The 16,545-nt window shown below is 48.3% G+C and overlaps 2 protein-coding genes across 9 annotated transcripts; one reads left to right on the forward strand and one right to left on the reverse strand.

Moving 5' to 3' along the window:
* Positions 1-419: 419 nt before the first annotated feature.
* gart (phosphoribosylglycinamide formyltransferase) lies at positions 420-8,233 on the forward strand. 8 transcript variants are annotated; one of them, XM_068309200.1, is made up of 22 exons: positions 420-735; positions 2,090-2,239; positions 2,339-2,434; positions 2,513-2,687; positions 3,184-3,295; positions 3,368-3,436; positions 3,523-3,648; positions 3,730-3,817; positions 3,900-3,985; positions 4,059-4,227; positions 4,593-4,824; positions 4,918-5,012; positions 5,102-5,211; positions 5,533-5,731; positions 5,814-6,065; positions 6,332-6,484; positions 6,804-7,004; positions 7,075-7,203; positions 7,272-7,402; positions 7,492-7,633; positions 7,701-7,816; positions 7,886-8,233. In XM_068309200.1, exons 2-22 carry the CDS (start codon positions 2,095-2,097, stop codon positions 8,075-8,077), a joined length of 3,018 nt encoding a protein of 1,005 aa, XP_068165301.1. In that variant the 5' UTR covers positions 420-735; positions 2,090-2,094; the 3' UTR covers positions 8,078-8,233. The 8 variants fall into 8 exon arrangements, with proteins under 8 accessions (XP_068165301.1, XP_068165300.1, XP_068165299.1 ...); XM_068309199.1 differs by having other exon boundaries at positions 7,492-7,816; XM_068309198.1 differs by having other exon boundaries at positions 2,339-2,687; positions 3,184-3,436.
* Positions 7,921-12,674, reverse strand: n6amt1 (N-6 adenine-specific DNA methyltransferase 1). The gene is made up of 7 exons (XM_068309201.1): positions 12,287-12,674; positions 11,817-11,903; positions 8,808-8,898; positions 8,652-8,735; positions 8,435-8,576; positions 8,223-8,362; positions 7,921-8,056 (listed from the first exon to the last, which is right to left on the reverse strand). The coding sequence occupies exons 1-6, from the start codon at positions 12,421-12,423 to the stop codon at positions 8,250-8,252; spliced, it is 654 nt and encodes a 217-aa protein (XP_068165302.1). The 5' UTR covers positions 12,424-12,674; the 3' UTR covers positions 7,921-8,056; positions 8,223-8,249.
* Positions 12,675-16,545: the final 3,871 nt, after the last annotated feature.

Genomic DNA, 16,545 nt, shown 5'->3' on the forward strand with positions numbered 1-16,545 from the left:
ACCATATTTTAATACAGATTTCTGCACATAAAACATGAAAACAAAATAGAAATATAGTTCATTCATTAAATCATTTTATTAAAACCACCCAAATGTCAAAAACTGAGGTAGACTCAATTATAACCTGTATTTTTTTACAATCATGAGATTATAACGGAGTAACTATTAGTTGCAGTCTTTTATTAAAGTAGTTAAATATAGCTTTAAATCAACAAACCTTTAATTAATTAAATTTAATTAATCAACAGATTTAATATAAAAGCTTGTATTTTTATTGTATTTTAAATGCATTTCAAAAATATTTGTCTTCAGCGGAATAAATTTTAGTGAACACATTTTTCCGGGAAGATCAATATTGCAGCGCGCCCGAGAATGACGATTCACTACAATTCCCATGATGCACCTGCCAGTAACGTCAAGGAAGTTGACAAACTTCCCAGAAAGTTAGCTCGCGCGGCAAATAAAGATAAAAAGCCGACACTTCATGGCTCCGTTTAAACATTAACCATTAACCCGCTGAAACGAGCTGTTTGTACGTTGCGTAGCATTTTTTTTTCGCGAACTTTAACGTGACGTCGCTTCATTGTGTTGACAAAGTGGATCCACGTGGTGTTGGAATCAGCCTTGATACCCCGCTGCTGCGGTCAGTCTGCGGGCTGAGAGCGGAGGCGGTCGCGTCTGTCCCGAATCGGACCGGGCTAATTCCTGGGTCAGTACACACTCAAACACGCACAGGTAAGCGGAATATTAGCTGCTAGCATCAGCTAACGCTGATGTGGAAAAGTTGCATTGTGTTGCTGCTCATTTATGTTGTGCTAACCTGCGTGAAGAGAAGTTGGGGTGAGTTGTTTCAGGATGTAGACGGCACCACTCATCCCCTGAGCCCCATAGAAACGGATTAACGCGTTGAAGTGACTTTTAGTAAGGGAATAAATGCAAACATCTTTTTTTTTTTTAGCTCATCTTCCTGTTAGCTGTCAGGCTCCAGCTTTTCTCTGTGACACGTGAGTCACGAGTTTAGTGATTTTAATCAGAATCACTGGTTGAACTAATTGTGGACACACTGTGTGTGTGTGTGTGTGTGTGTGTGTGTGTGTGTGTGTGTGTGTGTGTGTGTGTGTGTGTGTGTGTGTGTGTGTGTGTGTCCTGAATGTGATCCCAGCCTGTCTGGAGGATCCCCAACATCATCACTGCTTTTACACAACCCTTATCATCTCACTGCAGATGAGGACGTGAACTCTGACCCCTGGTGTGTTTGCGTTTAATCCGTTTGCTCTTTTTGGGCAGGTTTTATCTAAAACATCTGCTGATGGATGCAGGAATGAATATGTTTCCATATAACTGAAAAAATGTTCAATATTTTGTTGTTTAAACTTGGTTTTCTACGTATAAATTATGGTCATATTTGTTTTATAGAGGTATTTGTTCCAGGGGAGACACAGCTAAAAAAAACTTTGACACCTATCCTGGACAGAAGCTTTTTGATCCAACTTTATTTTTTACATTTCAGACAGGCAATTAGAAAAACAATTAAGAAAAGACTTAAAATCAAAGATTTGTACTGTTTGAGCCCTTTTTTATTGCAGTAATGAGATTACATTAATCCAAACCGGTGTCATGGTTTTGTTTCTTAGAGATGCTGATGGTTTCAAGCCTTTAAACGCTTGTAAAGAATAAAACAAAAAATGATCCAGTCGTTCTGTAAATGAAACCTAGAGACTGCAGGATGGACGCTGCTGAGGCGAGCGGCTCTACTGTACGTCAGCCTCATAACGGTTTTGTTTCTCCATGCAAATCATCCTCTGCTTGGAGCTGCTGGTGGTTCGGCGTCGCCCGGTGACCACCCCATTTAATTGTTGACTTGTGTTTTTGTTCCACTTGATTGGATCCGAGCTCGCGTGGCATTACAAGATAATGTAAGACCCCCAGCCTCGGAAAAGGTCACCGCTTCCTCGCAGCTTAGGGAACTCCACTCTGTATAGGTCAACGTCTGCATGCAATTAAACGGGCATTTTAACGGACGGCTAAAGCGCCCGCGGATGCCTTTTAACGTGACGTTCTGGGACGCCGTTTTGTTCTCGTCACTCAGGTACGATGGCAGAGAAGGTGCTGGTGGTCGGCGGCGGCGGGCGGGAGCACGCTCTGGCCTGGAAGCTGGCCCAGTCGTCACTAGTTCAGCAGGTCCTGGTCGCCCCCGGTAACGCTGGCACGGCCAGCTGTGGGAAGATCAGCAACTCTGGTAACCATCACCAAATCCTCACAACGCTAGGAGACACGTAGCATCGCTTACAGGAAGGAGATTCTACTAAGAATGCCCCTCCTCTGTTTCTGCACGCAGAGGTATCCGTTAGCAACCACAGCATCCTGGCTCAGTTCTGCAAGGACCACCATGTGGGGTTGGTTGTGGTCGGACCAGAGGTTCCCCTGGCAGCAGGTGAACCCCCCCCCCTCTCATGTCTACACCTTCATACGACTTCATACGATTTCCGTAGTAACTCCGTCCTCTCCTCAGGCATCGTCGACGACCTGACGGCGGTGGGCGTCCCGTGTTTCGGGCCGTCAGCCAAAGCGGCTCAGCTGGAGGCCAGCAAGAGCTTCTCCAAGGCGTTCATGGAGCGCCACGGCATCCCCACGGCGCGCTACGGCTCCTTCACCGACCCGCAGGAGGCCTGCAGCTACATCCGCACGTCAGTAAAGATTCTCTGTCGTATCAGGAGGAGTTCAGGTGTCTTTTTGTGCTAAATGTTGCAGGAAAGTTGTGGGGAGTTTTGTTTTCGAAGCCATTAAACAGGCAGAAGCTGCGGCGTAATAGAAAATGGAAGTTGTGTTTCTCAGATGGCTTCATGAGTTAATGTTCTGAGATGTGGCGATTAGCTTTTCTATGAGCGCTGAAGTCACAGGAAGTCATCTTCCGTAAACGGAGCAGTAACTTTTACACACCGAGGGGGAAAGACGCTCCTTTATTCCCGGTGAAAGTCGTTCCTGTGCTCATATAAACCATCTCAGGCTGAAGAACAGCTGCCATATTCCACCCGCCTCCATCCGTACCGATCCACAAACAATATTGTGGGCTGCGGACGTTAAATGGCCCGCAGAAGAAGAAACACTTCCTGCGCCGCGCTGTCCATGGAGCAGCTGTTCCAGATGTTTTTGTTACTGAGCGATTTGTTTCGGGGTCTCCAGGGCCGACTACCCGGCGCTGGTGGTGAAGGCCAGCGGCTTGGCGGCGGGGAAGGGAGTGATCGTGGCAGGAGACCGGGAGGAAGCCTGTCGGGCGGTGATGGACATCATGAAGGTGCGTCACGCGGTTTCTAGAAGCTCCGTCTTTAAGCGTGTCCTCGTGTTCAAACGTGAGTTTCCTCGTCAGGATGGAGCGTTCGGATCCGCCGGAGAGACGGTGGTGGTGGAGGAGCTTCTCCAGGGAGAGGAAGTGTCTGTGAGTAACTTCTTTTATGGCTACCTGGGGGTATTAATTAGCAGGAAGTGAGCAGGATGTTCTTCAGCCTTCTCCTCGTCTCTCAGTGTCTGTGTTTCAGCGACGGCTCCTCGGTGGCGCCGATGCCTCCGGCGCAGGATCACAAGCGGCTGCAGGATGGCGACCAGGGCCCCAACACTGGCGGCATGGGGGCCTACTGCCCCACCCCTCAGGTAACGCACCGGCTCCCTCCTGTCGGTCCTCGTGTTGACACCCAGGGCCGGTTGTGAGTCCTTGTGGCTTCCTGTTGGCAGGTGAGCCGTGAGCTGCTGCAGGAGATCAGAGAGACGGTGCTGCAGAGGACGGTGGACGGGATGAGGGAGGAGGGGGCGCCGTATGTGGGTGAGCTCCCATGAGGCCGTTCTCATGCATGGAGGAGTTTTGGATCCAGATTAGTTACCCCCCACCCTGTTTCTGCTTCCAGGTGTGCTGTACGCGGGGCTGATGTTGACCCCGCAGGGGCCAAAAGTCCTGGAGTTCAACTGTCGCTTTGGAGACCCGGAGTGTCAGGTGGGTTCTTCTTAAGGCGGAATTCCTTCTTAAGACAACCAGGAATTAATATTTATTGCCCCCCTCCCTCCAGGTGCTGATGCCCCTCCTGCAGAGCGACCTTTACCAGGTGATCCTGAACACCATGAGTGGCAGGCTGGCCTCCAGCGCCCCCGTGTGGCACCAGGACAGCGCTGCGGTCACCGTGGTCATGGCCAGTGCCGGATACCCCGGCTCCTACCAGAAGGGAGTGAGGATCACGGGTAGGCAGGAGGAGGAGAGGGGTAACTTCTGTCTGTGTGGGGGAGCTGTGGGATTAAATCCCCCATAGATGGAGAGTGGGTGGAAAGATTTCAGAGACTTTCACAGCTTCATTAGTTCTGTCTCTTCCTCAGAAGAGACAAACTTCTTCAAACGTTTAATGATGTTGTAAAATTGCCAAAAACGCGCTGGCAGTGAAAAGCATTCGTGACAACACTCAGAGGCAGATGAAGAAAGAAGTTCTGAAAATTAATTCAGTCCAGATTTTATTTTTAAACATTTGACGCCTGAATGACGTCATCCTGTCTGGTCAGACAAACAGGAAGTGGATTTTGGGTTTGAATCTTTCTCTGCTGTCGTGCTCCAGGCTTGTCCCAGGTTGAGGACATGGGGCTGCAGGTTTTCCACGCTGGCACCGCCCTGAAGGACGGAGGCGTGGTCTCCAGCGGTGGGCGGGTCCTCACCGTCACGGCGGTCAGGCCGTCCTTGGAGACGGCGCTGCAGGCGGCCAATCAGGGCGTGGCGGCGGTTGGTTTCCCCGGGTCGGTGTACCGCCGGGACATCGGCCACCGGGCCGTCGCCGACCTGAACCGACACAGGTGTGTGTGAACGAACCCTAATAATAAAGTTCTCTCTGGCCCCGCCTCCTGGTCCTTGAGTCATCGGTGATGCGTTTCCTGTGTCTCTGGCAGAGGTCTGACCTATAAGGACAGTGGAGTTGACATCGCCGCCGGCAACAAGCTTGTGGACATGATCAAGCCTTTGGCCAAGGCGACGTCCCGCCCTGGTAACTGCGTAAAGCTAAGCCCCTCCCCTTTAAATCCAGTGGTCACATGCTTTATTTTGTCAGTTTGTAACTGGTGATTGACCCCCCAGGCTGCAGCGCAGACCTGGGGGGCTTTGCCGGGCTGTTTGACCTGAAGGCGGCCGGGTTCGTCGACCCCATCCTGGTGTCAGGGACGGACGGCGTCGGGACCAAACTGAAGGTGAGTGAGGAAGACTCTCCGCCCGCGAGAACCAACACGAAGCCGTTAGCAGCGTTAGCACCTCCACCCGCTCCAACTTGGCCACGGCTGACTCCAGATCTGCCAGAAATTAACAATTCATAGTCGGATCTGGAGTTGGCGTTGGAGAAAAGGAGCAGAAGGCGAGGTGTGTTTATCTGTAGACAGATTCAAACGCAGCCGGTCTGGCTGGTAGAGCGCCGAGCGATCCAGGATTATCTCAGACGAACGTGAGTTAGATGTTTCACTTGGCGCCACGTTTGTTTTATTTATTTCCACATAAACTCTCCGGTTCGGTCGCAGATCGCCCAGGCGTGCGGCCGACATGGCGGTCTGGGTCAGGACCTGGTGGCCATGTGCGTGAACGACGTGCTGGCTCAGGGCGCCGAGCCGCTCTTCTTCCTCGACTACTTCTCCTGCGGCCGGCTGGACGTGGAGGTGGCCGCCGCCGTGGTGGGGGGCGTCGCCAAGGCCTGCCAGATGGCCGGCTGCGCCCTGCTGGGTGAGGAGGTGACGGCGTGGATGACGCGTACAAACTGGTCTCCATGCTCACCTTGATTTTTTTTTTTTTTTTTTGCGTTCAGGTGGCGAGACGGCGGAGATGCCGGGGGTCTACGCCCCGGGTGAGTACGACCTCGCCGGGTTCTGCGTCGGAGCAGCGGAACGAGGAGCCCTGCTGCCCAGGCTGAGTGACATCACCGAGGGAGACGCCCTGATAGGCGTGGCCTCCTCCGGAATCCATAGCAACGGCTTTAGCCTGGTGCGCAAAGTCCTGGAGAAATCCGGCCTGAGCTACAGCTCCCCCGCTCCCTTCAGCCAATCAGGAGAGACTGTTGGTGAGTCTGCGTTTCCTCTTCCTGCTTCCAACGTCTTACAAAATAAAAGCACCAAGAATTCAAACCTCCACTTTTATTTTTGGTGCTTAAAACCACATCAAGTTAGAAGACAGTGGGTGTGTTTCTTGTAACTCGATCCACATCTCCATCCCTCCAAAAATATCATTGGAATCTATTCAGGTTGATTGAATATCGTATAGATTTATAGTATTTTGTGACATCGATAACGACTGAATCCGGCGCTTTCATCACGTCTCTGCCTCCAGGCGAGGTTCTGCTGACGCCGACGAAGATCTACAGCCGCCCGCTGCTGCCGATCCTCCGCGGCGGCGCCGTCAAGGCGTACGCTCACATCACGGGGGGCGGGCTCCTGGAGAACATCCCGCGGGTGCTCCCCCAGGAGCTGGCAGTCGACTTGGGTGAGACGGCGCCTCTTGTGACGAAACACAAACGTGTTGACGTGAAGGCGGCGTGCCGCTGATTATGCTGAATTAGGATTTTTGGAGGCTGGTCGCTGCCCAGCGGGAAGGGAAACATTTCCTGTTTAAATAGTGCACAGAGGGAAATGTAAATATGAATAGATGTTCTTTTCATGGCTTCACCTCCCCTGTTTGTCTTCTTGCATATTCTATGAGCGCTGGGATGTCTTCACCTCTGAGGTCACATGAGCTCGTGGTTATTTCTCTCGCCGTTCCTCCCCCCATCATCGTTTATATTTGATGTTCATGTTTGATTCAGATGCCTCTCTGTGGAGCATCCCTCCCGTGTTCTCCTGGCTCCAGCAGGCGGGGGCGCTGAGCGAGGAGGAAATGTCCCGCACCTTCAACTGCGGCCTGGGGGCGGTGCTGGTGGCGTCGCCCTCCGACGCCCAGAGCGTCCTGCGTCAGCTGCAGGCGCAGGAAGCCTGGATCGTGGGTTCGCTGACCCGCAGGCAACCAGGTGAGGCTTCTAGCTCGGCTCCAGGTGTCACTGTTTTATTCCACATTTACACGTTAATGTTTTATCGTAGGGGCGGAGCCTGTGGTGGTCCGCAACCTCAAGCACAGCCTGCAAAATGCAGGCCCCACCTCCAGAGCCGAGCCCAATGGAAGCATTCCGCTGAAGAGGACCAAAGTAGGCGTTCTGATCTCTGGGACAGGTGAGTACTTTATTACTATTATCACAGTAAATAAATAAACAAGTAAACAAGCCGTCGTTCTGCACCAGGCACCAACCTGCAGGCGCTCATCGAGCAGGCCAGGCGTCCGTCCAGCTCTGCAGAGATCGTGGTCGTCATCTCCAACCGCCCCGGCGTCCAGGGCCTGAAGAGGGCGTCGCTGGCCGGAATCCAGACGCGGGTGAGAGTCACTAAACGACCTTTATGTCCGAACAAAAACGCTGCATCCGCTTGATAACCGGGGTGGGTGGGGGGTCACGTCCCAAACAGGTGGTGGACCACAAGCTGTACGGGAGCCGGGCGGAGTTCGACGGCACCATCGACCGCGTGCTGGAGGAGTTCGGCGTGGAGCTGGTGTGTCTGGCCGGATTCATGCGGATCCTCACGGGAACGTTTGTCAGGAAGTGGAACGGTAAGAAAACGTTCGAGGCCACACGATCGGCGTCTTTAAACGGTCTGACGGCTCACGTTTGTCACAGGGAAGCTGCTGAACATCCACCCGTCCCTGCTGCCCTCGTTCAAGGGGGTGAACGCGCAGAAGCAGGCGCTGCAGGCGGGGGTCCGCGTCGCCGGCTGCACCGTTCATTTCGTAGCGGTGAGTATGAGTCACCCCGACGACGCCTCGGTGTTCTGTACGCCTGACGGTCCTCTGCTCCGTCTGCAGGAGGAGGTGGACACAGGAGCCATCATCGTCCAGGAGGCGGTGCCGGTGCTGGGGGGCGACACCGAGGACAGCCTGTCGGACAGGATCAGAGAGGCGGAGCACCGAGCCTTCCCCACCGCCATGGAGCTGGTGGCCAGCGGGGCGGTCCGACTGGGGGAGGACGGACGCCTCCTGTGGAAGAACCAGAGTTAGAAACAACATCTGTAAACATAGATTTTAACATTCCATGAATCTGCACTAGTAATGAGTTCCTAACTAGTTCCTGTTCGTACCTAGAGGTCTGCTGGATTAATGTGAACTTCCTGTACCCTGAACCTGTGATCCTGATTAAACCTACCTGTGAAAGCAGTCATGTGACCGTTCTTCATAGCTGGGGCTTCTGGAAGCGCAGGACAGACAGCCTCTCGTTTCCCGCTCTGGTAGACAGGAAGGACTCCCCCCTCAGGCCGGACCGGCCCAGGAGCCCAATGATCTCCTCTGGCGGCGAGGAGACAAAGGCGTCATCCTGGTGTCACATGTCTGACCCCCGAAACGCAGACCTGAACTCACCTGGATCGTTCTCCGCGATGGCGACGAGGTAAAACACTCCCCCCCTGGACAGCAGGCGGGTCACCAGAGGCAGGAATCTGTCAGTCACCTCTCGCCCCCGCCGCCCTCCGGCCCAGGAGGCTTCGATCCCCGACCCCCCCACCTGGAAGCAGAACAAGCCTTAATAAGAGACGGGGGGTGTTAGCCTCCACGTCTGAACTGACCAGGTGTTGCCAACCTCTTCTGAAGGCGTGACCACATAGGGGGGGTTGAACAGGAGGATGTCCACCTTCCCACTGAGGCGCGGCAGAAGACAGTCCACCTGTAGGGGGGAGAGAACAGCGTCAGCTTTAAACACGTTACACCAACACGCTACAGGAAGTCCGGGTCTCACCAGCGACGTGGTGACGGGCTGCAGGGAAACGTTATTACAGGACGCCGTCTCTGCTGTGCACCGAACCGCTGCTGGGTTCACGTCGGTGCAGCTGGAAGAGAATCACAAACGCACTTTAACTCATCATCAGCATGTATGCACATTTTTTGACAGGGACGCACGACCATCAGCATGCGTCCCTACACAAGCTTTAAATACAATTTATAAAAAACGATGCTACCTTTTTCCACGATATAATATTGCGAAAAAGTGCACTTCCCTTCAAAAATAGTCACTATCCATTTCTCCACTTAGATTTCGAACCCGGAAATCGCCATTACGTTTTGATCTCGCGTGAGTTTACCGTCATGAGACTCATCTGCGGGATTCAGTTTTATTAAAATCGACCCAACGGCAACACGACGTCTGCTCGTTTTACACGCTGCAGTGAGAGCGACGCGTCACTTTTACGTATCACTATTCCTCCGAAAAAGATGCAAAAGTTGGAGAAAAACCAAGTGACAATTTGTGCTTTCTTGAGTAAAAAACAACCAAAAGTTAATGAAGAAAAAGAGATTGCTGTGGACAGTACAGATAAAGATGCAGAAGAAACCAAGCGAAACCCAGCAAAAATCCCAACATTTGTACAGCAATGGACGCAATTGTTTCCATGGGTGAGGCACAGTTAAATGTCAGCAACAAAGACAAATTTCTCCACACAAATTACGAAAAATTTGTGTGTGGAGAAGGCTCTGTCAGTTTTGTTCACAGGAGAATATACGAATTAATGGGAAAGAAAACTGAGTGAAAAGCAAAGGGAAAAAAACCTATCACATCTTTATTATCAAAAATGTAGCCGCAAGAGGACACAAGCCAGTGTCTTATTGTGCCGGTCCCAAGCCCGGATAAATACAGAGGGTTGCGTCAGGAAGGGCATCCGGCGTAAAACTTTTGCCAAATCAAAGATGCGAATCAAACCTATGACTTCCATACCGGATCGGTCGAGGCCCGGGTTAACAACGACCGCCATCGGCGCTGTTGACCTACAGGGCGCCGGTGGAAATTGGATTACTGTTGGTCGAAGAAGGAGAGGACAGAGAGATAGAGATGGGAAGGACGTGCAGCAGGTTAGGGTGATTAAGGATAGGGATGGAAGTCTATTGACAGGTGCCAGTAGTGTGATGGGAAGATGGAAAGAGTACTTTGAAGAGTTGATGAACGTGGAAAATGAGAGGGAACAAAGACTAGAAGAGGTGACTGTTGTGGACCAGGAAGTAGCAAAGATTAGTCAGGATGAAGTGAGGAGGACATTGAAGAGGATGAAGAGTGGAAAGGCAGTCGGTCCTGATGATATACCTGTAGAGGTATGGAAGTGTCTAGGAGAGGTGGAGTAGAGTTTCTGACTGGGTTGTTCAACAGGATCTTAGATAGTGAGAAGATGCCTGAGGAATGGAGGAGAAGTGTGCTGGTGCCCATTTTTAAGAACAAGGGAGATGTGCAGAGTTGTGGCAACTACAGAGGAATAAAGCTGATGAGCCATACAATGAAGTTATGGGAGAGAGTAGTGGAAGCTAGACTAAGGGCAGAAGTGAACATTTGTGAGCAGCAGTATGGTTTCATGCCAAAAAAGAGTACTACAGATGCAGTATTTGCTCTGAGGATGTTGATAGAGAAGTACAGAGAAGGCCAGAGGGAGCTGCATTGTGTTTTTGTAGATCTGGAGAAAGCTTATGACAGGGTGCCCAGAGAGGAACTGTGGTATTGTATGAGGAAGTCTGGAGTGGCAGAGAAATATGTTAGAGCGGTGCAGGACATGTATGAGGACTGTAAGACAGTGGTAAGGTGTGCTGTAGGTGTGACAGAGGAGTTCAAGGTGGAGGTGGGACTGCATCAGGGTTCAGTTCTGAGCCCCTTCTTGTTCGCTATGGTGATGGACAGAATGACAGATGAGGTTAGACAGGAATCTCCATGGACTATGATGTTTGCAGATGACATTGTGATCTGCAGTGAGAACAGGGAAGAGGTGGAGGAGAATCTAGAGAGGTGGAGGTTTGTCCTGGAAAGGAGAGGAATGAAGGTTAGCCACAGTAAGACAGAGTACATGTGTGTGAATGAGAGGGACCCAGGTGGAAGAGTGAGGTTACAGGGAGAAGAGATCAAGAAGGTGGAGGATTTTAAGTACTTAGGGTCAACAGTCCAGAGCAATGGAGAGTGTGGAAAAGAGGTGAAGAAGCGTGTACAGGCAGGATGGAACGGGTGGGGGAAAGTGTCAGGTGTGATGTGTGATAGAAGAGTTTCAGCTAAAATGAAGGGAAAGGTGTACAAAACTGTGGTGAGACCAGCGATGTTGTTTGGTCTAGAGACAGTGTCACTGAGGAAAAGACAGGAGACAGAGCTGGAGGTAGCAGAGATGAAGATGCTGAGGTTCTCTCTGGGAGTGACCAGGAAGGATAGGATCAGGAATGAGAACATCAGAGGGACAGCACATGTTAGAGGTTCTGGAGATAAAGTCAGAGAGGCCAGACTGAGATGGTTTGGACATGTCCAGAGGAGAGATAGTGAATATATTGGTAGAAGGATGCCGAGTTTTGAACTGCCAGGCAGGAGACCTAGAGGAAGACCAAAGAGGAGGTTTATGGATGTAATGAGGGAAGACATGAAGGTAGTTGGTGTGAGAGAAGAGGATTCAAAGGACAGGGCTAGATGGAGGAAATTGATTCGCTGTGGCGACCCCTGAAGGGAAAAGCCGAAAGGAAAAGAAGAAGAAGACATCTTTATTATCAAAACTTCTTTTTTTTAAGAATGACTACCAGACTAACATTTTGATAAAAATAATTATTAATGAAACAATTCAAATCAGGTTTATTTTTTATTTTGTACTATCGGGTTAAACTTAATCCTTGCGTACGCTTCTATCGTATATTCTGTTATTGGTTTTGGGATGCATAAACGTCATGTTGGGATGCACATCCCAGGGATGCACTACTTTCTTGAGGTAAATGAACTCTGCTGTACGTCTGCATCACTCACAGATAGAAAGCCGAAGGTCCGACCACAGACGCCAGGAACGCTGACACCGCTCCTGATCCACTGCCCACCTCCAGACACACACACGGTCTGGAAACACAGAAAGGAAGCACTTAAGATAAACAAGGGAGTGTATTCACTGAATAAATGTGCGGTACGGGCCAACACACCTTGGATACGCATTAAATAAGATGTGTCCGAACTTTTGGCCCATAATGAAAACTTCCCTTTAACCTCTAAAATACACGGTTTTCGTTTTTCAAAGGTCATACCTTAACAGTGGGAGGTCGTTGATTATTTATTAAATTTATTTATTATTGATTATATCTGCATCATTTAACATAACCTTTTAGGAAACCACGAAAAGACACAAATACGAGAAAAATGTCAAATTGTCAAAAAAAAAACATTTGCGGAGCTGCTCACTACGGAAGGGGATAAGGCCAAAAATGATTGTAGCATTCCATGCTAACCTCATTAGCCGCAGCCGCTCCACGTCTTTCTCCAGCGCGTCCATCAGCAGGAACGAGTCCTCCGCCGGCTCGTAAACGTCCCTGAAGTCCCCCCGTCCGGCGTGGGAGTAAACGGGGGTGGGATAACCCGACGCCATTGCGGCTCCGCGGCGAGTTAGCCGTTCGCTAACAAACCGGATGTTAGCAAACCACGCTCGTCATTATTTAGCGGATGTTAACATTTTATCGCGTTAGCGGAATAACTTCCTTGTTTTAGTCGCGTTTACTCAAAATACACCGTGAATTGCGGTTTTTTAAAATTTTCCAGTTCGGGATAAATAACATTATCTTATTTTATCTTATTTTATGTCGGTTCGCTAACGCAGCTGGCAGGGAACGCGTGCTCATCAACTTCCGTGTATACAAATACAGACGCACGTGGACGCTACTTCCGGTACGTCACTGACGTAAAGACTGACCTGAACGTTTCCGGAAAGAAATTGAGTGTAAACTTTATTTTTATTTTTATTTTTTGTTTAAAAATCGAAATTCATCGAGGATTCATTTAATCATCCTCAATACAGGAAACATAAAAAAAACAAATGACATTAGCAGCAACCAGTTTTCCTTTAGCTTTGGCTATAACGTTTAAAGTTTTAGATATAATCTGTCACGGTGCGCATAAACCTTCACCCTAAACAAGAATTAAATTATAATTTTAAACTTGTTAGGACAGCACAATTATAATAACAAACAGAAGAAGAGGAGGGTATTGAACCAAAAACATGACTAACCTCTAGGCCACTGGATTGTGTTCGCTTTCCACAACCATCTGGACCCAGGTAGGACACTCAGCAGCTGGCTGCATCATGCCTGTACTAAATATATAGTATCTATTTTTCGAATATAATTAAGTCACAATTAATCAGTCTGTTCAATGGGTTGTCGGGATATCTTATAATAAAATCATCCATATTTGTCTTCTAAAACAGCCCTAATAATGAATTCAATAATCAATAATCATTCTTAACAAAGTTTGAGGACTTAATTCACCAAACTGTTTTTCTCACTGTTGCCTATTTAAACATTCTCGGCTGCCTTCCTATTGCTTGTATTTTTGCACATGCACAAGGTTTGGCTAAATGTGAGCTCAGATTTTTGATTCAATCATGGCAACAGTTCGAGCTTTGTGGTGACATTTGCAAACAAAAACAACAATAAAAATCCCAGTTCATCCCTTATTTGCTCAAACTCTAACAGAGAACTTAAATGACACAATCATCTGGAATGAAATGAAGAAAATGGCCTGCTGGGTTAATTAAGGCTGAAATAAATGGTGGAAATGGAAATGAGAATAAACACAGTGAGCACATCAGTGACCAGCATCAAACCAAAAAACCCAATAATGTCAACTTTTCAATGCAAACTTAACAAAATTAAATGACTAAACTAAATGACAACCATTAAAACCAACGTTATAAAAATGGATTTGAGCTTCTGGCCTTTGAAAGAGTCACAGCTGAACTAATTCCACACAGAAGTAACAAAAGCAGTCGTTTACTGCGTGTTTGCGGTCATGGATAATACATGATGTAACATCGACGATACTTGTGCAACTTTGGCACACTCAAGACTGGAAATCCTCGGGGAATAAATTATATCTTCTCACAGAACAGCAAAACAAGCTCACGTCTCATTAGCAGGAGTCGGTAAAGCAACACCTCTGAGGGCCGGGGCACCAGGCCAGGCCGAGGTGTGAGAAAAATAACACGTAATGATGATGAAAACACCGAAATAGCAGCACGGACTCGTAAAGATCTGAACGGTTTTAAATTTTATTTTCTCTCTATAGCGATTAAAAGTCTTAATAACTGGCTGTGCAAGTTGTTAAAGATTTATTTAAAGCCAAGCCGGGGTGATAAAAGTTGTTTGTTCGCTCAAACTGTTCATTTCATAAATACACTCCTGAAAAAAATCAAAGACCAGATCTTAACAGAAATCTGTTTTTTTTTATATGAATTCTTATCGATCTAATCAATCCATCTCTTTTCTCTATTCTATAAAGACTCTCTCTTTCATCGTGGCAGCAGTTGTTGAGTTTCTCAACACGCCATCACCACCGAGGCCAGATGAGTAAAGGTCATTTTGAATTTCTTTTTGAATTTCTAAGGACATCCTGAGGGTTGTGGTCCCCCTGATCTGAACCCCACTGAGAACATCTGGTGACGGATGGAAGAAGGACTTTATAAAAACTGATGGAGGCCCACATTACGGCCAACTTCACCACACGGAGCAACCTTCCAACCGATTTTCAGGGTACACTCCAGGTGTGGCGCCAGTGCACTGCGGAGACAAACACCCACAAACACACACACACACACACACCTACAGACATTTTGAAACTAACCAATTCACCTGAAGCAACAGAGGGGAAGAGAAATGGAATTCAGCGGACATTGTGGGAACAGCCAGACGATCTTGGGTTTGCGGATGACATAGCTGTCCTTACACACTCACAAGAACAAATGCAAGAGAAGACAGACAGGTTTACAAAAACTGCAATAAAACTGTGTCTCACTCCCAATACAGTAAAGTCACAGGTGACCAAGATCCACGCCAAAACCAACCACCGTATCTGTATTAACAACACTGTCCTAGAAGAGGTAGAAGTGTTTACCTACCTAGGAAGTGTGGTGGACACAACCGGAGGTACCGATGCTGACATGAGAAGCAGAATTAACAAGGCTAGAGTGGTGTTTAACATGCTCAGAAAGATCTGGAGGTCAAAGAACATCTCCTTCAACACAAGATTGAGCATCTCTAACTCCAATGTGAAACAGGTGATGCTGTATGGATCAGAGACATGGAGGACCACTAAACTCACAACACAAAGGCTGCAAACGTTCATCAACACCTTCCCTTTGATTTTATTCCTAAGTGTAGTGCTTCACATCGTATCATTATTGATCTGCAACAGGTTAAGTGTATTTTCAGCAGGGCTGGTAACAAAAAAATCCATGGGACCAGATGGTTTGCCCGCCACGCAGCTGAAAATGTGCTCTGAAGAGCTCTGAAGGTGCCCTATATTTCAGTGGTCGATTGATATGCACATGGTTCCTGATATCTGGAAAAAATCTATTGTAATTCCTGTTCCTAAAGTGTCTTGTCCTTCAGAGAACAGGGATTATAGGCCGATTGCCTTAACTTGTAGTGTAATGAAACGCTTCGAGAGGATAATTATGAACCATCTCAAGTCTGATGTAGCTCCTCTTTTGGACCCACTACAATTCGCATATAGAGCTGGTAGAAGCACCGAGGATGCTGTAGTTAGCATCACTCATGTAATTGGTAAGCATCTGGAAGACCCAAAGGCCTACGCTCAGGTTCTCTTCACTGACTCCAGCTCCGTCTTTGATACTGTTTGTCCTCAGCTACTGGTAAAGAAGCTATCAAACATGAACGTCAACCCTTACATAATCAGATGGTTCTACTAGCTGATTACAAAGAGATCCTTACAGATTAAGGTTAACTCTGTACTCTCAAGTCCAAACTGTCTAGCACTGGTGTACCACAAGGGGGAGTGCGTTCATCTTTACTGTTTACACTAATGATTGCAGAAGTAGTCTCCCTAATAACTACATTTTTAAATTTTCTGATGATACTGTTATACTGAGCCTTCTGAGGGGTGACGAAAGTCTGGTGGGCTATATGCAGGAGATTAACAACTTTAATACAGTATGTGGTAACAGTCACCCGATCTTGAACACCACTAAGACAAAAAAAATTATCTTTGACCCTAGAAATGTCCGACTTCATGATCCAGTGGTTATCGGTAATACGCAGATTGAGCAGGTTGCTTCTTATAAGTACTTAGGGGTCTACATGGGCAACCAGCTATAATGGCATGTTCAGGTGGACCATCTGTGTTCCAAATTGGCTCAGACTGCACTTTCTCCATAGACTGAGACTTTTTGGTGTAAGTTCCGGAGTTATGTCTACTTTCTATGACTCAGTCCTTGGGAGCATTATTAGATATGGCATGGCTGCCTGGTATGGGACTCTGTTCAGCTCAAATCTAAAATGGTGAAAACGGCAATGAAGGTGATTGGCAGGAAAGACTCCTCTCCAGTCTATCTTTGAGAAGTCAGTGCTCAGTTTGGTGAATAGAGTGTTGTCTGATCCTTCTCACATTCTTTTTCCTGAATAGGAGCTTTTACCTTCAGGTAGACGTTACAGAACTAGTCGTTGCAAAAACAACCATTTTAAAGTATCTTTTATTC

The sequence above is a fragment of the Antennarius striatus genome, chromosome 24, assembly GCF_040054535.1.
Source record: "Antennarius striatus isolate MH-2024 chromosome 24, ASM4005453v1, whole genome shotgun sequence".
Classification (NCBI taxonomy): Eukaryota; Metazoa; Chordata; class Actinopteri; order Lophiiformes; family Antennariidae; genus Antennarius; species Antennarius striatus.

What these genes read in the sequence shown, in the direction of transcription:
- n6amt1 (XM_068309201.1), bottom strand. Translation starts at nt 12,423, where the DNA reads ATGGCGTCGGGTTATCCCACCCCCGTTTACTCCCACGCCGGACGGGGG. An exon ending in GGACCTTCGGCTTTCTATCT is followed by an intron (nt 8,899 to 11,816) that starts GTGAGTGATGCA and finishes ATTCTCTTCCAG; the next exon opens with CTGCACCGACGTGAACCCAG. An exon ending in TGGTCACGCCTTCAGAAGAG is followed by an intron (nt 8,577 to 8,651) that starts GTTGGCAACACC and finishes TTCTGCTTCCAG; the next exon opens with GTGGGGGGGTCGGGGATCGA.
- gart (XM_068309193.1), top strand. Translation starts at nt 2,095, where the DNA reads ATGGCAGAGAAGGTGCTGGTGGTCGGCGGCGGCGGGCGGGAGCACGCT. An exon ending in CCTACTGCCCCACCCCTCAG is followed by an intron (nt 3,649 to 3,729) that starts GTAACGCACCGG and finishes TCCTGTTGGCAG; the next exon opens with GTGAGCCGTGAGCTGCTGCA. An exon ending in CAAGGCGACGTCCCGCCCTG is followed by an intron (nt 5,013 to 5,101) that starts GTAACTGCGTAA and finishes TTGACCCCCCAG; the next exon opens with GCTGCAGCGCAGACCTGGGG.